The 24,665-nt window shown below is 42.4% G+C and overlaps 1 protein-coding gene across 4 annotated transcripts; it reads left to right on the forward strand.

Annotated features, from left to right (window-relative positions):
* Window positions 1-395: 395 nt before the first annotated feature.
* WDR86 (WD repeat domain 86) lies at window positions 396-23,949 on the forward strand. 4 transcript variants are annotated; one of them, XM_049799119.1, is made up of 7 exons: window positions 396-649; window positions 1,161-1,472; window positions 4,257-4,398; window positions 5,942-6,374; window positions 16,010-16,145; window positions 21,058-21,161; window positions 22,421-23,949. In XM_049799119.1, the coding sequence occupies exons 2-7, from the start codon at window positions 1,310-1,312 to the stop codon at window positions 22,637-22,639; spliced, it is 1,197 nt and encodes a 398-aa protein (XP_049655076.1). In that variant the 5' UTR covers window positions 396-649; window positions 1,161-1,309; the 3' UTR covers window positions 22,640-23,949. The 4 variants fall into 4 exon arrangements, with proteins under 4 accessions (XP_049655076.1, XP_049655077.1, XP_049655078.1 ...); XM_049799120.1 differs by having other exon boundaries at window positions 396-582; XM_049799121.1 differs by lacking the exon at window positions 396-649 and adding an exon at window positions 752-990.
* The last annotated feature ends 716 nt before the right edge of the window (window positions 23,950-24,665 follow it).

The following is a 24,665-nucleotide window of genomic DNA, read 5'->3' on the forward strand; positions in this document are numbered from 1 at the left end:
CCGGGAAAGACCCTCCCGCCCCTCAGCTCTTCCCCCCCCCCTCCCCCGACCGCTCGCCGCCGGGTGACTGAAATGAGGTAAGGGCGGCTTCAGCCCTGGGGAGGCGGGCGGCGGACAGGGGTGGGGGATGCCTCTTTCCCCCCAAAAGGGAGGGTTTCTGCGGGGGGGAGGCCGTCCCGCAGGGGCAGAGCTGCCGGGCACCTCCCGGGAGGACATAGGCGGGGAGCGGTAGCACCGAGGAAGCAGCGGGGCGGGCTGGGGGGAGGCCGCGGCTTCCCGCCCCGGCGAGGGGGGCTGCCGTGGTTGGAAGCGGCTCTAACATGGAGGGGGAGGTAATGGAGGGAGGGCCGGCGCTGGGGAACCGCCCCGAGGTGGCCTGAGGGGGGGCACGGCGGCGGCGGCGGGGCGCCCGCCTCGGCCCGGCGGCGGGGGCGGAGGGGAGCCCTTCCCGCCTCCCCGCAGGGCGGAGGCGGCGGCGGTGGCGGGGGGGGGGGGGGATCCCTCTCTCGGCCCGGCGCTGGCTCCGGCCGCCCTCCCGCCTCCCCTCACCCCCGGCGGGAGGAGGTTCCCCCTCCCCAGAGGGTGAGTTGCGGGATCGTTCGGCCGGACGACGAGCCCCGCGCCTCCACCCGCGGCCGCGTCCGGGGCGGTGAGTAAAGTGCCGAGGGCGGAGATACCGGGGGGCCGTGTGGGAGGGATGGCGGCAGCCCGGGACGGGGAGGGCTGGGCGCCGCTGAGGTGATCCCAGGGCGGCCGGGGGAGGGGGCCCGCGGCCCCTTGGGTCGTTGGGGGCCGCCTGAGGCTGAGCTTCCCTCTCTCGGAGGCGTCGCCTCTTCAGCGTGCCCCAAGTTACCCTTGAAATCGCTTTAAGAAGCGGCAGCGTGCCGGCAGGCTCAGAGCCGGGCTCCAGGTAGCGGTACGGCCGCCGTCTAGGCTGGGTCCTCTCCGAGGGGCTGGAAGTACCTCTGTGCCCACGGAGAAGGTGCACCGGTGAGCCTGTGGTTGAAGGGCCGTCTTCCACGGTAGGGCTTCGGTTCCTGCGGAGAAAGAGGCGCTCGATGGCTTCAGCGCGCCCTGACTGAGAAAGTGATGTATCCACGGGGGAGGGAGATGAAATGATTTAACGCGCCCTCCTCTTCCTCCTTTGCCTCCCTGTGCAGGAGTCTCGACTACCCTGCTGATTTTTCGGAGTTGAGGTAATGGCTGAAGGTGGTCAGTGGGAGATGGCTGGAGGCCCAGAGCGTGTTCTGAGGGTTGTGCAGCGCCTATGATCTGACCCGCAGCCTCTGCCTTTGCTGGGACCACTAGGATGGGCAACAGTGGCTCAGCCGTGAAGGTCTGCACCGATCACCAAGGAGGCATCAACTGGCTGAGCCTGAGCCCGGACGGGCAGCGCTTGCTCACCGGTAGTGAGGATGGCACTGCACGCCTCTGGAGCACTGCTGACAGCCAGTGCCATGGCCACTTCCAAGGTACAATAGCTTCTTTTTGCCTAGTTTTTGAGTCCAGGCCACACAGTACGTTCTGGTTTCTTTCAGTCCATGCAGCTGGCCGGGTAGCCAAAATCATGCTTGTTTTGTTTTGTGTTTTTTTGAGTATTTGTTACAGTAATGTTAAGCAGAAGCTATTTCAACCCCAAACAGGTTACCAGCGCTACTGAATGCAGGGATCCTTTTATCTCAGGGTGTGGAACATAGCAGTCGTTTAACTTGTCTCTTTCTGGAAGCTCTCTGTTTTACACCCTGATGAAATACTGACTTTTTGTTATTGTGTCTCTTTCTCTTTTTTTCTGGTTGGTTTTTTTTGTTTGTTTGTTTGTTTTTTTGTGTGTCCTTTTAATCATCTAATTTTCAAGACACTCTGTATTTAGAACCTCTTGACCCAGAAGTCTGGAAAGAAACCTTACTAAATGGGCTGTTTTTTCCCCATATTTGGCACACAGAAATGTTAATGGCTGGGCTTTTTAATTTTAAATTGATTTTGCATTTTAAACAAAATTTATTACCCTTGGACTAGCATCTCAATAATTTAAAAAACTCTGTAGAAAGTACAGTCATGCAGGAGTCAGATGTGGACTAAAGACATTTCTATTTTCACTCACTCATGTTCTTTTCTCTTAATACAGAAAAAAAGAGCTCTTAAATTTGGAATTTCCAATCCTTTTTTTTTCCAAAGAAGAAATCACATTGCTGTGCCTTTTTTTTTTTGTTGTTTGTTTGCTTGCTTGTTTTTAACTATCCAGTATTGTCTTTTTTCCCCACATCCTGCCATGGTTCTAGCTCCTGGAAAACTCACTGCATTTGCTTTAGGCTTAGAAATCTCTTTAAACTACTAACTAATTTCTAACTGGAAAGAGAAATGTATTGGATAATATTCAGAATCTGGCCTATATACTGCTAGTGTTTGGGGTAAACTCTAAAGAAGGTTGACTAGATGGTTTGTGAACTGTCAGTTGAATCAGATAATTGTATGTATTTTATATTTATGCACACACACAGCTGTTGTGTAAATTTGTATTGTACAAGCTGTAATTACTGATAAACCTGTATCTATAACACAGTTCCAGGCTTCTACCACAGCATAACCAACAGACTTCTGTGGTGACTGCTTTTGACCAGACCAGCACCAGACCTTGTCTGCCACAGGGGGTTCTGGCATGCTTTGTGTGACTCGAGTATTACTGATGCTTAAAATCTGACTGACAGACTTTGGTGCAGTAACCAAGATGCTTTTTGATCTTCTCAGAGCAGGATTACATGTTGCTGTGAGAAAAATCCCAGTGGTTGAAACCTGTCCCATTTAAACTGCTTTGCAAAAAGCTTTCACAAAAATGTGAGGATGGCTATAGTTTTGCTTATAGCCCTGGTGATCTGCTTAATTTTTGGCATCTGGTGAATTCACTTAAGAGAAAACAAGACTTGTGTTTGTAACATGGATTCTGGTTCGCTTTTGAACAACAGCAAGGCTTTTGAACTACAGGAGTTGTAAAATCTGTTTTTGCAGTCAGTGAAACAAAGTGTTTTACTGGGCAGTCTGCTTTCCCTTGTGTTTTTTTACCATCTCTTTATTCTACAACATGATTCTGTTTTTCTAGTATCTTTGTCCATCTGTCTCTCTTCAATCACATTTGTCCTTATATTTTTTCTTTTATCCTCAAAGAATAGTGTTATTTAAATCGCAGTAGGGCCCATCAGCTTCAACCAAAGTGTGGGGCTCTTTTGTGCTAGCTACTTAAGAGGAAACAGCTCTGATCTTGAAAGCTTACAGTCTAAATAATTAAAACAGAAGAGTGCAAGATAATACTATCCCAATGATTATATAGGTGACAAGAATTTCACACAAGATATCTTGGACAAAGCTGGGACTTGAATCCTAGGGTGATTTTTAAATGCAGTGTATTTAATGATCCAATAGAAAAATGACACATCTAGCTAAGCAACAACAAAAGCTTGAGGTTGTAATATTGATTCTTCTTTGCTAGCATTACCCTGTTTTTCAGCACAAAATTTTTAGAGTAGCAGTTGTGTCTATTTTTATTGTAACTGTAGAATCCCAACATACTCTGAATACTATATAAATAACTCTGCTCTTATTCTTTCTTTCTGTGTCATTTCCTTAAAGGTATACTGATATTTTGTAAATTGCGGGTTTTATTCATGTTATTAGTCATAATGGGGAAAGTATTGGCTGACTTTTTACCAGATATGTTTTTTGTTTGCGTTTCATTCTGCTCGGACAATGAAACTAAACTTGCTGGTAAGTCTCATGTCGCTTCCTCTTTTCATGGTGTCATGCTTTAATTTAAGGCTGTTTGTGTCCTGACAATCAATGGGCTTGGTTGAAATGCAGCCTTTTTTTTCCTGACTTCAGAAGAGGGAAGCAAAAGCATTTCTTTATTAAAAAGCTAAGCCAATTTTTTACTGGCTTTAAACTTTAATAGTCTGCGCTTTATTATACCGATATTAATTTAGCTCATTATGTCTTTATAATACTTTTCAATCTACCTGATTGGTGGAACTCTACTGTTTTACTCTTTCACTTAATCCTTGTATCAATGAAGCAGAGTTTTCTGCTGTTAATTAAAAATGTTGTGTTTTATACAAATCCTTAAATGTGAAGAACATGGTGGTGGATTTAAAACTAGAGTTTCAGTCTGATTGTTTGTTTTATTTTTCTTTTAGTTAAGGTGAAGAGCTAGACTAGTCTGTCCTGCTTGCATGCACAGTGATCGAATTTATTTCCTTTGTTATTCCTAGGACATGAAAGTTACATCACCTTTTGCCACTTAGAAAATGAGGCTGCCTTCACGTGTAGTGCAGATCATACCATTCGAAAGTGGGATGTGATGACAGGTCAGTGCCTGGCCATTTACCGAGGACACACATCAATTGTTAACAGGTTGGTTCTGTAGAGTTCTTCCCTTGTGTTCCTGTAATCTATTATTGCTTATATTGTCATTTTACTGCAATTCTCCATTACTACACTAATAAAATGGGTTGTGTAAACCTTTGAGTTCATGCTACACGTGTTCTGTGCTGTAATGATTAGTTTTCCTAGCAACAGTGCTGACACATCTGTAGACAGCAGATAGGAGAGAAATGAAAGGCACACAGCAGGGGAATTGAATCCAGGGCTAGGAATGAAATTCCAGAAGAAATTATTCAATTGATAACAGATGCTTCTGATAAATAGATTTAAAAACATCACGTCAAGCCTTTGTGTCAGTAAGAGGGATAAAGTCAGGTTTTTTTCTGGAATTACTATTCCTGTTTGTGCAAATGAAGTTTAATATTAAACTGATTGTGCATGACTGATTGGCCTGTCAATTTAAAGTGCTTCTTAATAGTTGGACTGGATTTAATTAATGACAAATAGAGCAGTCAAAGATGGTGGGTTTTTTTTTTTTTTTTTTTTTTGCATTTATTTTTTGGTGGGTGGGTGGGTTTTTTTGTTCCTTACTAAACTCAAACCACATACGATGTGTAGCTAGATTCTGTAAATAGTTAGGAAGACTGGCTCTGTCTGTATTTTGGCACTGGCCTGATTTTTGCTTGAATCAGCAAATGGGAAATGTGTTCCCTATTCATATGACTTTGTTGCCAGTTTGAAAAGTTCCAGAGGACCAAACTCAGCTGACAAAGAAGACAGGTTATGATGTTCCCTATCTCTGGTTTGGAAATATGAATTGTAGAGATTTTTCTGTTGCTATGTTTGGGCAGCTACAACTCATTATTTTGGAGGCCCAGGAAGTTGAATTCTTGAGCTGTAATCTGATTTGCTCTTCAGTTATGTAATAAGTGGGGTGCTCTTGCTCTACCTTTTTTGAGATCCTGGGCTAAGTGATTTTTCCTGCATTCTCTCTATTTGATGATGGAAAGATGATTATCTTTGCACACTGTCAGTTATAGTTCAGGTTCCTGGAATGTTGGGGGATTTTTGGTATTTTAGTTCCAAGCTATTTTCATAGAGCAGTTTATAAATTATTAGTACTTGTTTACAAATAATTAATAATTATCAAGAATGACTTGTTTGGTTGTGGGGTTTTTTGTGTTTTTTTTAAAAACACACAAAAACCTCTTAGCTAGTATATGTAACTTATGAAAAGTACATAATAGTGCTGCTGGAAAAGATTTTAGGAAAACACAAATGCCCAAAGTTACAATGCTATAAAATGTCTATATCAATGTACCTGAATAAGGGGTCTCAATTTAAAAAGTAGAAACAGGGGGGTGTTTTGTTTAAAAAAAAACAAACAACAAAAAAAGCCCACCAAAAAAGTTCATAAATGATGTGTATTAACAGTGACACTGAATTAGGGTTATATATGTTGTGTTCACATTAGCGTTTCTAACTTCAGGGTGTTTGGCATTGAAATTGTGACAAAAACTGGTTATGTAAAAAGAATGATACTGTTCATACATGCAGACTTTATTTTTTGCAGGATCCTGGTTGCCAAAGACTATCTCTTCAGTGGCTCCTATGATAGGACGGCCCGCTGTTGGAGCGTGGACAAGGAGAAACAAATCCAGGAATTCCGGGGCCATCGGAACTGCGTCCTGACTCTAGCTCACTATTCCTCCAGGGATGTTCTTGAAGAAGAGGAGGAGGAAGAGGAGGAGGAGGAAAGAGTGAGCAGAGACCTCCTGGTGACAGGTAGCACAGACTGCACTGTTAAAGTCTGGTGGGTGTCCAGTGGGCGCTGTTACCAGACTCTGCTGGGACACACTGGGGCTGTGTTATGCCTTATACTTGACGCACCAAACAGGGAGCTGTTTTCTGGCAGCACGGATTATACCATTCGAACATGGAATATTGTCACTGGTGAGCAGTTGAAAGTGTTCAAAGAGCATCAAGGATCAGTAATTTGCCTAGAGGTAAGAATAGAGGCTTCTTCAAGAGCTGTTTGAAGGGGATATCTGCATCCTAACTCCTGTGGGTCTCAGTTGTCTTTTCATTCATAAAGAAACTCTTCCAAGACAAGTTATAAATGGTAAGCATAAACATTCATGTAATAATAAAATAGTAGTGCTCTGTGGTCTTGAGACAAATCCTCTTTCTCTAAAACACTTTCTGATATCCTCTTGGCTTCTGGTGGCTATTCTGGTCTAACTTCTAGCTCAGTATCTATTTAAATCCTCCTAGGTCTTGAAAATCACGAGTAGGTTTGCTGGGAGGACTGTTCATCTGAGTGGGATTGCGTACACAGGATCACCAGACTTTTGAAGAAAAATAACCTGAGCAAGTAAACAGACACAGGGTCAGGTAGCTTGAAAAGGGGAGGGGAAAAAAAAAATTCAGGGTGAACCAGATAACTTAAAAAAAACAAACCCAAAACCCAACCCAAAACTGTGAGCAAAAGATAGTAGGAAAGCATAAAGCTGAAAGAAATCCTGCTTTAAAAACCACACAGACATAATTTGAGAAAAGAAAGGGAGAAAGAGATGGCCAAGACAAGAAAACAGGCAAGGAAAGTGGAAGAAAGAAGTAGGGCATGGGGGAGAGAAATCAGGAAATTATGAAGGAGAGAAGGGAAAAAATTTGATGTGACCTGAAAAACTGCACCCTGTTTTTCTGTTTGCTGTATTTTTCTGGTGAATGGTGCCAGGTTGTTAAATGTTGCAGAGGAGAGAAGGAGGGTAGGCAGGTGAAGGAAAAGGGGAACTATCGCACAAACACTTGTCCCGTACGCTCCATTATCCACCAGAAAATGCTAATGGTATATTTGAAGAAGGTGTATGATGGTCTGTAACTTAGTTTCAGGTCAGCAAACCTTGTATAAGTGTATGTGTCTGACTGAAGTTAATGACAATAGTTTTTCTCAGTACTCCCCTTGTTTGTGTTTGTCGTCCATAAGTGCTTTTCCTTTACAGAGGCTACACTATGTATTTTTAAGAGCTGTTTAATAAATATTGCCTTTGTTTTTAAAGAAGGTAGTCACAGCTGACACAAGCAGACTAAAAACCTGATAGTATTGAAGGAGTTCTATTTTCCTTTGGTTTTAGAAAGGAAGAAAACGCACACAAAATCTTGTTGCCCTAGAGTAATATTTGTCTTGCTTGGGTAAATTCTCAGTGTTAAAGCTTATTTTTATGATATTGTGGTAATGTATTTTGAGGATGCTCAAGTAAATCTGTTGCTGTTCTTAGTGTCACGCTATGTTTTGCTGTTTAATTGTAACCCTTCTCCAAGGCGCAGATTGGCAACAACAGAGCTTGCTTTAATTTAATTGGGTTCTTGCTAAAATTGTCACACAAAACTGGCTTGACCCTCTCCCAGAAGCCTGGGAAATTCAATTACACTCTTTGAATGCTCAAGAATGAGCAATGCTTCTCCGCTTGTGAGCTGAGTTAAACAATGGTTTTAAACAAACAGAACTTCTTGCAGGGGAGAAAAGCAAAACCAATACATCTATTTGGAAAACCTGGACAATTCAAAGTACACAAGACTACTGCTGCCAAGACTGTTGGCAACAGTCCTGGCGAAATCCTCTTCTAGCTGTGAGTAACTGGTAGCCCCTCGCTTCTCTCATCACCAGCTGATGTTTGAGGCTAGAAGAGTCCAGCTGAGGTACATACTGCCCCCACAGAGAGCATTTAGTTTCTAGGCCTCTAAAACTTATCCCAGCTTAAGCAGTCACTGTACTGCTGTAGAATAGCTTTAGGCTGTCGATCTTTCCTAATTCCTCCCTCTTCCTTACTGGGTTCAACACTAGCCCTTCTGTTCCACTTGGCTGCTTCTCAGCACAGCCCACATGGTATTTTCATTCTTTTAGAAAGGGGTCAATCACCAGAATCCATACAAAGATGTTACAACAGAAGGGAAACTTCCTGAATAGAGGTGTTTATTTTTTTTAATTTTTGTTTTCTTCTCAAAAAGCTCTTGGAGCCTTTTTTGCCTAGGGCTTCTTAGGGACAGTGTTGCAATCTGTGGCAGTGAGTTGGGATAGTATTTTTCAAACTGTGGGTCAGGAAGGACTTGGAGGTAGTTGTGAGTTGCTCACAGTAGCTGGCAGATGGTTTTAATCGTTGATGATAGTTCATTTTCTTCAGGGCAGAAGTGAGCTGCTAATTACACCAGATTTTCACTCCCCTGTCCTGGAGGAGTTGAGTTGTTACCAGCAATTAAAGGGTGTATAATTAGTAACCTGTTCTCTGGGTGGTATAATGCTTTTGTGGAGAGAATAAAGGGGAAAAAAAATACAGACTTATTTTAATTTCATGTATTCAAATAAGGATCCCTAAGGGAGGGTGACCCTTCAAAAAGTTTGAGAAATGCTCAGTGTGATCTCTCATCCTGGACACAGATCAGGAAAAATCTGGATATTGAGTACATATTTTCCCCGACTTTAAAAAGTAACTGTTATTAAGAAGAATGCCGCAGGATGTTCTAAACTGCTACACATTAGGTCTGGACTCTTGCAGTTATGTCCCATTACTTTTCAGTAAATACCAATAGTGTTGCTGTAGCAGTGATTGGAAATTCATGGAGCTTCTTGAAGGAGCATTTCTGGGTAGTTATCCATAAAGCACACCCATGTTTTCCACCTTTGCTTCCTGCCGTGCTGGCATGTGAAAAGCAGAGGGGTGATGCTGCAGGCGTGTTCGGATTTTGAATGTACCTCAGTTGCTGCTCTAAGATCCTCTAGGTGGTGTTGCCAGCTAGCATAGGTTAGAGGAGCCTGAAAGCAACTTTAATCTAGCATGGCAGAATGCAAAGCATTGGTGAGCTTTTAGCTTTCCCTTTTTTCCTGTCCTTGGTGGTGGTGGAGTGAAGAGGGTGAGGTGTTCAGATATTCCCCAAGGCTTCTCCTGCTGTCCTGGGTTCAGTCCGTTGAAGGTGATTTACCAGCTGAACTGACTGCATGTGGTCAATTGTCAAAGTGGTTCTGCTGCAGGTACTGCTTATTCTAATGCCACTCTTATCTTCCTTCCTTTATCTAAATTAGACTGACAAAGGTTGTGCCAGGAGACTTTCTGTCTGCAGTGGGAATCTAGTGGGAATCTGTCTGCAGTGTGCATGCTAGGTGCTTTTGCAGCCTTGACTACTTCACTCTCATAGTCAGGCAAGGTAACTAGCAGTGGAGCAGTCAGAACTCTTCACTGTCTCCTGCAGTGCATTGATAGCTTGGCAGGCAAGAGACGGCAGCTGTTTTGAGTGCTCCCTCTTCATATAAGAGCCAATGATGAGATTTTATAGGAAGCAATGGGAAAAAGCAAGGGTGGGCTGAGTGTAATCACACAGCTTATGCTAGTTCTTCCACTGAAAAATTTCAGGTCTGGCTAAAGACCAGTGTTTGCAATTAATAACCAAACATGCATTTTCATTAATGTGACTGCCTGCAATAGGATGAATAACCCTGACTTAAATATTTACTTGTGTATGTTTTTCTAAATATCTCCAAAGTAGCTTTGCAAACTGTTCACAAGGATTGCTTTGTCCTTTGCTGATTGTTCTGTCTCTGAGTATTTATCAAAACAGTGCTGCCAAAAGCTGGCAGAGAGAAATGATCCAGCTTGGAATTTAGCTTGGATCCTATAGCAAACATTCTTGCAAGAAAACTCCTTTCTTGCAAAAGGAGTTTTAAATGAACATGAGTGGGCAAGGATTTGCTTCTGGTTTTCCTGCAAAAGATCCTTTGTTTGGACCATTCCCTTTAGTTGCCTTTTAAAGCTGACTAGAAGAAAAGAATGCTTTGAACAAAGCCGTTGCCTGAACTCCATTTATATGCCTAACTGTTGTGATCGGGGACAGAACTTTTTGCCTTGTCACACCAGTTAAATTAAGTGCACATATTTTTTGTATTTTGTGTTTGTATTTGTTGCATAATTCATCAGAGGGCGAAGATGTGAATTAGAGGAATATGAATGTGTACAACACCTGTAGAAAAGAAGCATGTTTCTAGGACCATTACTTTGCACTGCAGTAAAAAAATTGAAAAATGTTCTCTAACAGCCAGACCAGAGAGCTCATTCTAGATGGATTCTCAGGAAAAAAAAACAATTTTTTGCCCACAGGGAGTTCGTTAGCTCGTTAAAATGAATGTGGTTTGAATGGGATCCTGAAAGTCTAACTCGGCCGAAGGCTTACATAGTTGTAACTTGAGATTCGTCCAAGTTGGCGATTTTTAACTTAGAAGTGGCTGTGAACAGAAGACCCAGCTGGCAGACTGTAGGAACACTGCCCCCCATGTGAAATAAGCTGGTAATGGGCCATGTGGTTGCTGATGTGAACTCATCGTGAAGTTTCTGGGAGCCAGTCTGAGCGCAGTGACCTTCAGAAAGAGGATGTGTCCCAGTCTGTTTGGAGAGCTGATTTCCCTCTCCTTGGATGACGGTTAAATTGTTTCTTATGGCAGAGGTTAATAGGGAGAGCAAGATCCACTCCTATAAGGTTGAAACACCTGCTAAGCAGCTCTTCTGAAGATGTTTTTGCCATTCATACAGATAGAAATTGTCTTAAGCTGCTGCAAATATTCAGGTCAGCCAAGGTTGTGGAGCAATAGGGTTGTGATTGTCTTGAGAGACCAACCCTAGATGGGATTTTTTTTTTTTTTTTTTTTTTTTTTTATTCAAACTGTGGTGTGTCTGAGGGCTACAACCAAGGTTAGGGTTGCATAAAACTGGCATTTTTTAAGTGAAACCTGTTACTACTTCAGCGTTTACAACCTCTATTTTGCTACTGCTGTTACTTTGCTACTCACAAGCATGTCTGACTGAAATTTTTCATGGAATAGTACATCTCCAGTACTTTGGCCTGAGGATTAAGACAAATTTGGTCTGTTTGTGTGTCTGCGTTTCATCTGGTTCAGAGCAAATTCCCTCAGAGTAATGACAAAAATTAACAGTCCAGAATTACAGATACCAAGGCATTGATTTTTTGCTGTCTGGCTGAGGTTTTAGAATTGGGCATCTGACTGTCATCAAGTTTTTAATTATTTTGAAGCCACTTAGGTTTGAAACGTCCACTCAGCTTGTTAGTATCTGAGCTGCAAATCTGTTCTGTGTTGTCTGCTCTGCTACAGGTGTCCTTACCTTGCCATGCTTTTCCTTGTCAGGAGCTTTGTAGGGCAGTTAGCTAAAGTGAATGAAGTGCTCAGAAGCCAGCCAAGGAAAACACAGCTTTGAAAGTATCACTGCTTCTCCAGGCAGTTGGAGATTAGAATATGTAACTGTTTCTACTGATCATTTTTAAACCCAGAGTAGACAGGCTTGAGTATATCTGGAAAAATCTATTGAGTGAAATTTTATATTTTTCCTTCTAAATCATAAGAAAATTAAATTCTTTAATAAGAATAGGACTGGGACCTAAGGAATTGGGTAAAGATTTGGAGACTTTGGGCTAGAAAAGCCCAGTAGTTGCAGACCTGGGGACCTAGCCCACAAGTATTTGCTGAAAATGACGGTGCCTGGATGCCCATACACAAAAATGGGTGCCAGGCCTGGCAGTGGCGAGGCTTAATTCCCACCGAAGCTGCAGTATGATCTTGGATTTTGGTGAAGAAGTCAGTATACTTTATCCAGCTCCTGAGAGGGGACAGATGGGCTGAGCCTAAGATGGCAGCGGGGATGTTTAACCCAAGGAACAGCAACATGCTGTTTTGCCCAGTAGCCTAACAGAACTGGTGGATCTGGATTAAATGGTCTCTGCAGGCTGTGGAGATTTGAACCCACTTAGAGAGTCCCATAACCACTGGATAGGAGAAGCCAGGTTGGTGTAAGGAGGTTAGCAAAAGTCCTAGAGGGAGAGCCAGCAGAAGGTGACCCAAGTAGAAATCAGAGCTTTGGGGACCTGTCTGGAAGTGGGCAGGGGAACTATGTTACAGTCCCTCTTTCTTGGGCTTTTTAGATAGTTTTCAATACAGTTATGACTTAAGAAAAGTGATTACAGGAGCCAAGGACCTGTGCTGCTGGCTGACTCTAGGACCTCCACTGCTTCCACAGCAAAGGTGGCTTGTGCCCAGCTAGCACGAGGGCATTTGCACAGTGTGACCAACCTGGGTGAGCTAGAGCCAAGGCTGCTGTGTCTGTGTTGTTGGGGCAATAGCCACACCCTTTGGATGCAAACTCTGAAAGAAGGCTCTGGAGTAAAAATACTGATTTGATATGGGTCAGATTGGATTGCTGCCTCTCTTGCTCGTCTCAGACAGAATCCCATCTGGTTTTCATATACTCTTGACCAGTTTCAGGGATACTGTGCAATGTTGCTTGTCACAACTGCCCTGAAGTGCATAATGCTTTCTGTGCATCGTAGAAACGGACATTTGCAGCCTGGATCAGTGTCGCAAATCAGGGCTGCACTCTGGGATTTGGGCAGTCAAAAGTTAGGATGCTATGAATTTCAGGTCCTTTTTGGATGGGCTTCAGTTGCGTTATATCATGATTCCCCATCTATAAAGTAGGGAAGGTACTTATTTTATATTACACAGAGTGTGGGGCCTGCTTATAAGGTGCTTTGGCTAGGGGAACGTTATGTGATGATGATTATTATTTTGATTAAATACAGATATCTGAAGTGTTGTAGCTTAGGCTGGAGTTGTAAACTAGACCTATCTTTAGTCAAGTGAAGGAGCTGTCATCTTGCCTAGATTGATATAGATGGCTACAGCTAAGAAGGTTGTCCTTGTCAGGGGGTAGAAATAGCGAGTTTTAAGGTGTGATCCGTTTCAGACATCTGCTTCAGGATGAGATGAATTGTGTCCTAGACTGCAGTGACTATAAGAAGACTACCTTAGCTATAGATAACTGCATCAATTTAGATGAGATGATGCCTGCGCCATATCACTAAAGGCAGATCTGATCTGCAACTTCAACCTGAGCTGATAGCTCTTGATGGCTTTCTCCACTAATAGCTGTTTCGTGCTCTGTGTTTTAAAAATACCATGGAAATGAGAGGCTGTGTGATGGTCAGAGCCTGTACTGTTGGCTGTGCTGCAGGCTTCATCTGTGGCATCTGGTAGATTGTTTAACCTGTTAGTAGTGTTTCTGTGCAAGGCTGAAAATCCTTTGCTACTGTGCTCACCTGCTTAAACTGGTGAGGGGGAGGAAGGTGCATAAAAGTGTATCATGGGGCAGCCTGGGTAGCACAGAGGCTTGGAATTTAATGAAGACTGTTGGTGTGCTGGCCATCTCACCAGATGTCTGGGCATTGGAAGCTTTTATGGCTCTTACAGTCCTGGTGCTGTAAATTACCTGAGTAAGCCCCTGTCATTTAACACATTTTTATATCTAGAAAATTAGCAAATCTAGACAGGTTGCAGCTTTTCTGTTTCACTTCAGCATTTATATACCCACTTAAGTGTAGAAATGAAGGAGCATAACCTAATGTACCATTAATGTGGAGTGGCATTTACGTGCAGGAAGTTATAACTTAGTGTTTTCCCTTGTTCAGTGGGTGGGTTGATGCTGCTAGCAAGATGTCTGAAAAAGAAATGCAATGACTTGTCCAAAAACAACACAGCAGGATCTCAACTTAGAGCATCCTCTTCCATTTAGCAGGCGCAAAGTGACAAGGTTCTTCATGCCCATTCAGGTTGAGCCTGGAAACTAAAAGTCAGGGTACCTTCCTCAGGCTAACTATATAGCTCGCAGTTTTTGTTAGTGCTCCTGGGCATTCCTTCTCTTTCCTCATTGAGATGTAGCATTAATGCTATTGCTAAAACAGCTTAAAAGTAATAGGATGTGACATTTCAGAGTACTGCTGGCTTTAACGGTGGTACATGTTTTACAAACTCCTGACATTTAGCTGTGAAAACTGTCCGATGGGCCAAGTTCTGCTGGTAGGAAGTGTGGCATGCACTGCTCCAGCTGGGCTGGTGGGAGATGCGTCCAGTGATATCTTGATCTGCCTGCATACATTTCTTGCATGGGTTAGCATAGTCCCACCACTATAGTGTTTTGTATCTTAAAATACCTTTTGTTTCATGTGGTTGTAACACAGCGCAAAAATTTTTTTGCACAAAGCTCACTTATGATGCCTTTTGGGAATGGGGTGATTCCTTTTTGGAATGGGAGTGGAGATGGGAGAGAGTGAAAAACATTCCAACCTTACAGATAAAGAGAGTGCAAAGAGCAGGGACTGAAGGTTTATAATAATCTAAGGTGGTGGAAGAACCAGACCCTTAAAAGTGACCTAAGAGCAAGACCCATGTCAAGCTGATTTGTCATTTGTTCTACAGTTAGTTTCCTGGAGATACCTGAGAAGCATAAGGGGTTAGTGCGCTGGTCATTTGAACCTTCTGATCTGTGTGTCTGGAGGGCAAACAAGGTGTTATTACTCCTTACGCAAATTCTGTTTCTTTGCCGGGGGTCAAGGTCCTTGTTCCTGGCTCTCCATCCTTTTGGTAATAGAGACTGCTGCAAATCCATGAAACTTATCTCAAACTACAGCCCATGGATTGCTGTGAGGGCGTGCGATGACTGGCTGCCTTCATTACGTTGCTTTCAGATGGCAGTTTGTTGGGGCCAGTTCTCAGCTTGGAGGAGTATGCAGTCAGAGCTGTAGGTAATGATGGCTGTTAAAACCCTTAGTTTGTTTTCTTTAGATGGACATAGAATGCAAGATTTTTCTCTGGGCTGTGGAGAGTTTCCCTGCTGAGTTGCCAGGCTTTGGATAGTTTGTTACTGTGTAGTGGCTAGTTATATAGCCTTGCAGGGGGTCAGTTATTTTCTCTCTGTTCTGGGTTCCCAACTGCAATCCTTCCTTTTGTCATACTCGGTCACATCTGTGTAGAATAAAAACTCAACCTCCACCACTAGTGAGTTCACACAATGTGCAGGATGACTAGTGTAATGAGGCACCGTTCTTCTTTGGGATTTATAGGCAGAGTTGCTCTAAACACACAGCAGAAGACAGTCTGATTGAAGACGTTTAAAAACCTGTGTAAGCATGGTTAATTATTTAATCACTCAATAACACAGTCTAAAAAGACTTGTGGAAATGCAGATACAAAGCAGTTTCAAGGAAGAGTTAGTGTTTCCAAATACTGACCTTGTGCAGAGTAATCATGTTAAACCCTGGTTTATGTTGTGTAGGATTTTTTTAATTTTATTTTATTTTTTTAATTTTTATTTTAGTTTTTGTTACCCAAAATTATTCTGAAATTTTTGTTGTAATTAATCCTTAAAATCTGATAATAGTTCTTGTCAAACATGCTTTGCAGAAACTACAATGCAGGGTTTTTTTTGAGGCTGTATTAATGTAATTAATTATGGAAGTAGGGTTAGCATTAAGCTCACTGAAATCCTGCCTGCTTGCACCAGCCGATGGGTTAAGTTTTTTATCTTCTGAAATGTGGGAGCTGTTTTTAAGGCCCAGAAGTCAATGGGAGATGTGATTGTGAAGAATGCAAGGTTGGTTTTGCTCACCATCCCTCTGTTTCAAGGCGTAGTTGTTGCTCTTTGTAACAGGCTGTTGAGTTGGAAACCGTGACTTCGGGTGAGTCACTTCAGTACAGTTCTCTCACGAACGTGCCTGAGAGACTATTGCTGATGTCTTTTTCTCTTCCCTTCAGCTAGTGAATCGGCACTTGTATTCGGGAAGCGCGGACAGGACAGTGAAGTGCTGGTTAGTAGACACTGGGGAGCGAATCCAAACGTACAAGGCTCACAAACACAGCGTTAGCACTTTGAAATACCACGCTGGGATCTGTAAGTTGCCTTTCCTATGTTCAGCAATCCCATCTCCTTTTCGATGTTTGTCTTTGATCAAAGATTGTTAATAGAGAATACTGTAATTTTGAAGGCTTGTAAAATTGTCACTTTTTTCAACTCCAGCATGTTTATGTTCAGTATCAAACTTTGCTGCATTACTCCATGTGCTTAGGAAGGAAGCTTAGACCTTTCCATTTTCTACCTCCCTCTTCTGGCAAATGAAGAGGCAGTTGCTTTGTTTATGTTACCAAGGGAAGTGGCTTAAATCCTGAGCTGTCTGTGGGTTCTTCGTATAGCCATGGTTTAACCTCACTATTCTGATGTCTGTCAGTCTGCTTCTGTTGCATACTCTGGGACAGCAAGAGCTGCTGCTGGATGTGCAGCCCTGTGCCTGCCTCTGCTACCTTGTAGGTACTGTGTAATGGACTGTCCTAAACTGGAATCGCATCTCAGATGCTCACTGCTTCTTTCTAACAGTTAGGCTTCCTGTTCAGACTCTGACCATCTCCTAGACTGGTTTTCCACAAGTTCTTTTCCCTTTATCTGTCCCCTTTCATGTACTTGTTCCCTAAACCACCTTTCTGCAGTAGCCAAGCATTGTTTGCCTTACTAATACTCGGGACTCAGTTCCCCTACTGTCAGTACTCCTGTTAATAGTGGTATCTACACATGTCTATTGTTGACATAACAGTATATTCTGACCATGAAACCTCCCTCTTTAAATCCCTCTCTTGGCTGGCTTTCCTTCTGCATGTCATCTATCCATTTCTGGTTTTGGGTTGCAAGACTGCACCTCTGTTTTTATCAGCCTGAACCTCTCTATGTGTCATCCTGGTCTTAATCCTGCCATTGATGTTAGACCTGATATGCCTTCATTTCCTTCCCAAGTAAGTACTTCTTTCCTTCAGGGTAACCAGGATGGCAATGCCTGTCTTAAGCTAATCTAGAAATTTGCAACACTTTTCTGATTTCGATTTCTATACTTCAGCTATGAAGCAGACATATAACACCAAATGAATGGTTGCTATTTGGGCCTTGATATCTCTTTTGGCAGGTGTGCGTGATGAATTTGTGATAGTGATAAATGGCTGACAAATGTAAGATGGTACACATTAAAAGAGTCATATCTGCACAGGCAGATTACAGTTTAATGTCAGTTGTCTAGTGCCATGCTTGACATGGCTGACTGACCACATTTATAACCCAGTAACTGAACTGATTTCTTAATTATGTTTGGAAACTTAACGTGTAACCAAGCCCATAGGTAGATTTTGATTTTAATCAGGAAGCCTTTTTTTGGTCTTCCTTTCAGCATTAGACCCACAGCACTATTTTTCTCCATTAAAATAGTTAATCATAATTTATGGTTAATTTCAGCTCTCCTCACCTATATTGCAGAACTACCCCATTCACCCCTACCTGCAGGTTATAATTTCTGCCGATTTCAGCTTTTGCAGTTGGCTGGAAGGCTGCAATGGAAGAGGAAAGTGTCTGAGCTTACGCTGCACCCTTAAGTTATTATTGCTCAAAGGTGCAGGCAGATAGGGCAGGGGAAATGAACGAGAAATTTTAATCCAGGATGAACACTGGCAAACAAAATACTGATTTTTATTTTTTCTCTGTGTGTGTGTGTGTGTTTTCCCCCTTTAAATTACAAAGATACAAAATAAAACATTGAATTCATCAAGACTACCCAAAGGCAAGATTAACTGTGCAAAGCTGATGTTGGCCTGATACAGTGAGGAATCTTCATGTCTGGGTGGGATGGAGAGACTGTCTCCTTCATTAATGAGACCTCCAGAGCTGTGTTTTTTTCAGCATTGATCCTGCTTTTCATGCAACCAGTATAGACTTGACCACACTCTCTAAAACCATCATAAACAAAGTTTAGGCTCAAACAAAAGTTTCATTATCTGATGCCACCCCCATCAGCTCTGCAGCTTTCTCTGTCTTCCCCCTCATCCTACCATCCTGTCCCTGCCATACACATACATTATTTTGCTATAACACTTTTTTTCTTGAACTGCAGGCAATATTGCTGCATTTAGTCAGACCTGTGAAGAACATCCTGATAGTGTGATAGAAGTATTCACAGAGTTATTTAAGATCTCATTTTAAATCAGATGCAAACATACTAAAAGTGTCGAACAGGGAGAATTGAATTGTTCTATTTGAAGGGTAGAAAAAATGTCATGGAAAAATATTAGGGACTTGTTTGAATAGAATTTAGATGCATTTTAATTCTTCAAAGGGGAAATTTCCCCTTAAAAGTTAATTTATGTACTATGATTGCTTGCATTATTGCAATACATTATTTACACAGTAATACACTTATTTACACAGTATCTAATAGTTTTGTTTCTGTTAGAATTACAAAGACATTTTCACTGGATACCAAATGTTGGAGCTAGTGTAGATTAAAATTCTAGCTGTTCACCTGGGACAGATCAGCACTGTATGTCCATTCTCTGTCTTTCAAAAATGCGGAGAAAATACTTCAATATAAATGATGTTTGTTAGGGTTTATGTCACATTTGCACCAGCACAAGCACATGTCACAAGCACATTGAAAGAATCTCAGCTGAGAAGTGGTAACTTTCTGTTAGAAGATCTTGATTCTGTTGCTTGCTCTCTGATAAGTACCCAAAGGCTCGTTGCCCCAGTTTATCGTCTGAATTAGAAAATATAGTACAAGAATGAGAGTAAAAATATATTTGTGTTTCCGAAATGGCTTTATAGTGTACAGGGAGTCCAGACAGATCTGAGAACTAAGCTTTAAATCATGAGAATGTGTTTCTAGTGGCTTTCCTCAGTCTCCTTGTATAATTAATATCATGGGGTATATTAAAGCTGGTTCTCAATCTAATTTACTTAATGATATTATGTTGGTTATTTCTCTCCTACAGTATGTGCACAGTCATTTAAAATTTAATACGGTTTATATTTTTTTCATGTTGTAGAAACTCCAAGAGAACATTTAAAACCTGTTCTCCCTCCCAAGAGTCTATGAAATTTAAGTAAAAAATAAAAATGAATTATTGATTTTGTTGTTGTTGTTGGTTGGTTGGTTCACAGGTGGTATATATAAGTGTATATTTAAATGCTAAATCTGGGTTAGATCAACAACTCCCCTTTGAAATTCAGAGGTGCAAAGAGACTTCTTAAATCCAGAGTGACAGTTCAAAAGACATAAAGGATGTCTGTCAAAAGCAAAATCCTGGTAGTGATAGCTAAAGTAAACTAACAGCTGCATAGTGAAAACAGCTCTTAATTGGCTCTTACTCTTTGCATGTGTGTAATAGTATTCAGTGATTTCACTGGAAAAAATCTGTACCTTGGTCCCTGCTTTACGTCATTGTTACTCGTTTGCGGAATGGGATGTAATGTTTTTTCAGGATAGTATTGGTAATTGAATTTATAGTGGCCCATATAAAATGACATTGATTTTCCACATCCAGATGTTTCTTGAAGGTGCACCTAGGAAGTATCCAGCCTCCTGCTGTTTAATTTGAAGTTGGAAAGCTGATGGCAGGAGGTAGCCTGTTCTCTTGTCTCTTGTAGTCCTGACTTTACTGCCTTGACAACTTCTTCGCCTCTCTTTAGGAAATCAGTGCCTGACTTCTCCCAAAAGATAAGGAATCTGTTGTCTTCAGGCACTTCAGTTTTGTAAAAATCTTGCCATGCTAGTGGCTTTTGCAAAGACATGAAATGCAGGGAGCAGTGAATAAATTGCTTTTTGCAGTTCTGAAATACTTATCTCTAGATAAACTTGAGGAGTTTGGGTTAAGTGAAGGCAAGTGAGTGTTTATGAAGACAGTTTGTAATCCTTAAAGCACACAAATGGCCTCCTTTTGGGGCATATTGCAAAGTATAAAATCTAAATATTAAACACTGCCTTACAGTTTACGGATGCAGTAATTCTGGTGATTTGATGTCAAGATCCTGATGTGTTGAAAAATTGTTCTTCGGACATGTTAAGATAACCTAAGGAAACCTGATGAACAGCCAAAATCTCTGGTCATGCTTTATTTACTTAACACCTCCTGCCGCCTTGTAGCACATGTACACTATAGCACGTAGAATACAAGAGTTATAGCCAAAACCCTCAAATAATTCTGTGCCATACTGAAATAGAGATTATAACCTGGTCCTTGAATCACTTAAAGGCTCTACTGCTTGCAAAGATCCTAAGCTACAGGGTTTAGCTGAAGAAATCTACCACACTGAAAGAATTTATAAAGCTTCTTTGTAAAGCCGCCTACACATGCCACTCACTTATAAGGACAGAAGATTTAACTGTGGTATTTCAGCAAAGATGGCCCTACCTACTCATAGTTGAAAATGGGGGAAATAAAAAAAGGTATGCCAAATTCGTATTATTATTATGAGAGGCGGTAACGCTGTTACTGTGGTTTGCAGCTCCGCTGTATAGATCCTTCTGCTGCTTGATGCAGTAGCAGGAGTGATAAAGCTACTGTAGTACTGAATGGAAACCTGAAAATAACTATGGTAAAACAAATGGCAGGCTTAGTGGAAATCCTTAAAACCAGACTTGAGATAAATTGCCTGCTTAGAATTACTGAGGCATGTTTAGGCAGGGAAATGTATGTGGAAGAGAAGAGCAGGAATAGATATTTGAAGTGTGTGTGGAGTGAAATGCTGATGTATGTAGGAACTTCAGGCTTAAGGCAGTTCAGTGTTATGAAAAATATGAATGAAAACAAGCACGCTGAGGTCAGTGAAATGAAAATGATCTGAACTTGCTGTAACTGAGAAGAGAATTAAGCCTAAAAATGATATGTCATGCTCCTTTGTGAACTAGTTTTAGGTACATTTTGAACTCACATGAACTGACTTTACATGGCTGCTCACATCTGGCCATGCGCTATGTTGTGTGGTTGTGTTGCAGTGTTCACAGGAAGTGGCGACGCCTGTGCAAGAGCTTTCAATTCCAAGAGTGGTGTCCTGCAGAAGATCTTCCGAGGACACAAGTTTATTATCAACTGCATCCAGGTCAGGAAGGGGTTTCTTTGCTGGGATTTCTCACTTCTGATTGCTCCCTCATTTGTTTTGTGGGAATTGGTGTGGCTAGCTGTTCTGTGTGTCTTGGGTTGGATGTTGTTCTAGGGTAAGATGAAAAGTAACAGACTTGAATATTCCTTTTGTAATTTTAGACAAACTCAGTAATAATAAGGATAAGTGAAACCACAGAATGAGTCCCCAGAGACAGTCCTATGTCTGTGATTGGAGGTTTTTCAGGTCAGGTTAGACAAGCAACCATAAGCAATGAGACGGATGTAACTGATCTTGTGTAGGGGCAGGGAATGGACTCTGACCTTGTGAGACCCCTTCTATTACAAGACACCAATAATATGTTTGTAATGCTATAGGGGGGAAAGAAGTTTCTGACAAGACCAAAGCTTGGCTTTGGTTTTTTTTTTTTTTTTTTTTTTTTTTTTTGTAATTTCATTTCCAAGTGTACAGGGCAAAAAATCCTGGGAGGAGAGAGGACTGAGAAGTAGTGACATTAATAGGATCTTAAGTATATTAATGAGGGACGGATGAGGGGGCTGTGGTCGTGCGATGTTTGTGTGGTGCTTCATGCTGATGTAAGCCAGCCTGCCTCTGGAGACTGAGAGCGCCCACGGTGGACAGACTGACACATTGAGGGGAAGATGATCAAGACCACCAGCTGGCTTCTAGGGCGGGGTGGCAACTGGAAACATCACCAACAGCAGCAAATGTTTCATTAAGGAAATGAGATTACAGTGGGGAATCAAGGTTAAATTACTGCAGGTTTGGAAGAACAACAAATTTTGAAGGAGGAGTTGTACCTATAACTTACTGCAAAGGAAGACAGGAAGTGAGAATGAAAGCGTTCCTGAACTGCTCCCCTGCCCCCTGATGCCGATTTAGGTGTCTCCTTAAGCTTCCTTTCAAAACCAGCAGTCTGAAACCAGCACAGAAATTCCCAGCTACAGCCTACTCTGACATTAAGTTTAGTTCCCCATTGCTTTTCTAGTGGGTTTAGGTTATAAATAACTTGCTGTTTATATTTTATGGCTCTGTGAAGTGGCTGAGAAATGCGTCCTGCCTTGGTAATGTCTCATCCCACTTCAGCAGCTTTTGTGATAATTTATACTGGCTCTTGCAATGAGTTATCAGGCCTTAAGTGTTAGAATCAAGCTGCATTTGCTCTGATTTTTTGATGGTTTGATTGTGCCTATTCCAAGCTGTATGGTTTGGTATTAAGTGTGATGCTGTTGTTCCAGATCCACAATGAGTTGCTCTACACAGCTTCCCATGACGGCACACTAAGGATTTGGGACATCCGGGGAATATGCAAGAGAAATAAGCGGCGTCTGAAGAAGGAGAGATCTGCCCAGGGCAGGAGCTCTCAGAAGGGAAGTCTGTCTCGTCTCTTCAATAATAAAGTTGGCTGTATGGTACAGCAAGAAAATGGGGAACATGAGGCTGTTGAACTAATGTGACTGTCGAGAATAGACTTCCCATCAGTGACCAAAGCTGAACCTATTGTTTTCTGCACCACTGTGTCCACGTAAACCAGAACTTGGAAAGAGATGGGAAATGCCTTTGCTTGAACCTTTTTTTCAGGAGCCAGGATTCTGTCAGATGGACTTGTCAGATATTGTTGCTGCAGATGACTCTCAGCTGAGCAGCACTGGGGTCAGGAGGGAGTGCAGTGTGGTTCAGGTGATGTGCCTCTGTGTGTGTGTGTGTGTAATTAAGAACCTTACTTACAACTGCTTGTTTTCAATTCCCTCTGGCACAGAGGTGTTGCATACTTCTGCCTGTCTACTATCCAATGAGAAATGCTTTCTCCCTTTGTTCGGCCAAAGGAACTGCCCTGCAGTACAACTGCGAATTCAGTTTTCACAGCTGATGCTTCAGGTCAGTTTTTTGCTGATCAGACCAACTGACGCAGGATGGTATGGCTCAGCAGGAGGAGTTTAAAGCAGACTGGACACCCCTCTGGGAAGCTGGGAGTAGTAGGACAGAAATTAATTTTTTTTTTAACAAAACATAAGCTAGAGACCAATCTAAACCTCAGACCTTTGGTACCAAGGTCAGCTGTCTGCCAAAGGCACAACAGTTGTCCTCCTCCCAACAACCTAGCAGGTTCTTTTTTTACTTTTTACAATCTCACTTTTAGCAAAGGAAGTATCAATGGCCTCACACATGTCTTCTATGTGCTGCCAGCTGCCTGCTTACCCCAGGCACGGTTCCCCAGATGGGAAGCCCCTGATGGGCTCCTCTGGAGGGCCTTGTCTCAGCAGGGCAGGAGGTGGAGGCTGTTCCCTGGGCACCAGGGCTATGGTGGCAACTGCCCCACCTTTGGGCAGCCTGGCCCACTGCTTGACTGCCCTCATAGGGGAATGGTTTTCTTTATATCCCCTGGGAATGTCAAACTGTGTTCTTCAGAGGAGAGAAAAGCAAAACAGGATTTATTGGGTGCTCTACGTTTATCTTTCCTCCTTACGAGGCCCTGTCTGGCCTTGGTTTGCTAGGTTGTTAGTAGCATCGGATAAGCAGTCAAACTCAAGAAGTTCTCCCAGTCTTTTTCCAGGTTCATCCCCTCTGATAACCACTGAGCCATGAATAAACAAGGGTTCTTATATTTTTCTATTTGCAGATATAACTCTTTGTGGAACCAGTACAAAAATATCTAACCACATGTTTTTATTTTTATGGCTTTATTTATTCTGTACTACAGCAAGATAAAAAAATGCTGTAATCCTTTTTTAGAATGGACTAATAAACATGTGGCATTTACAGACAACTGTCTATTTTTTATTTTCTTCTCGTTTAGCAGGGATGTGGCTGGCTGCAGATGCACAGCAGTCAAGAATGGATGGAATATGGAAAAAAACCCCAACCCATATACTTTTGGAAATACTTGTCTTTCCCTCACTGCTGGGGCTGGAGTCAGGCCTGCCTTGGAGCTGTCCTGGCTCCTGCCAGTCACCAGACTGCTAGAGCTCGGTTTCCCTAGTCAGGGGAAGGGATGACCACCCACAGACCAAAGCCCAGTCTTAAGGGAAAGCATAAACAACGAGCCACATGCACTGGCTCAGCGCTCACCGTGGTGGCGGCACCCAAGACCCCTACTCCAAAACTGTAACACTGCATCATTGGGTCAGGCCTGTCACTGCTACTACTTACCCTCCTTGCCTCTCCTGATGAGCAGCTTTGTTGGCTCTCACCTGGCAGGTTTCTGCATCTAGTAGGAAACAGCATTTTCATTATGTTAAATGCCTACCATGAGAGACTGATTTGGGAGGTCATCTGCATAGTATAGACTTCATTCCACTGTAACCTCTCAGTCTGGTCGTTGCAGCTCAGTGCTGGCCCTGAGACATTTCTGAGACAGTAGCTCTTGGTTGCTGGGGTGATGGCTTGCTATGCAGCTAATTTTGTTTGTATTTTGCTTATGAGGTCAATGCTAAGTAGGAGGCCTTTAGCAGAGATGGACAGAGTGAGTTGCACAGATGGTCT

The sequence above is a fragment of the Accipiter gentilis genome, chromosome 4 (genome assembly GCF_929443795.1).
Source record: "Accipiter gentilis chromosome 4, bAccGen1.1, whole genome shotgun sequence".
NCBI classification, from domain to species: domain Eukaryota; kingdom Metazoa; phylum Chordata; class Aves; order Accipitriformes; family Accipitridae; genus Astur; species Astur gentilis.

Coding starts and splice junctions, on each gene's coding strand:
- WDR86 (XM_049799119.1), top strand. CDS start 1,310: ATGGGCAACAGTGGCTCAGCCGTGAAGGTCTGCACCGATCACCAAGGA. Junction 4,399..5,941: donor CACACATCAATTGTTAACAG/GTTGGTTCTGTA, acceptor TATTTTTTGCAG/GATCCTGGTTGCCAAAGACT. Junction 16,146..21,057: donor GAAATACCACGCTGGGATCT/GTAAGTTGCCTT, acceptor GTTGTGTTGCAG/TGTTCACAGGAAGTGGCGAC.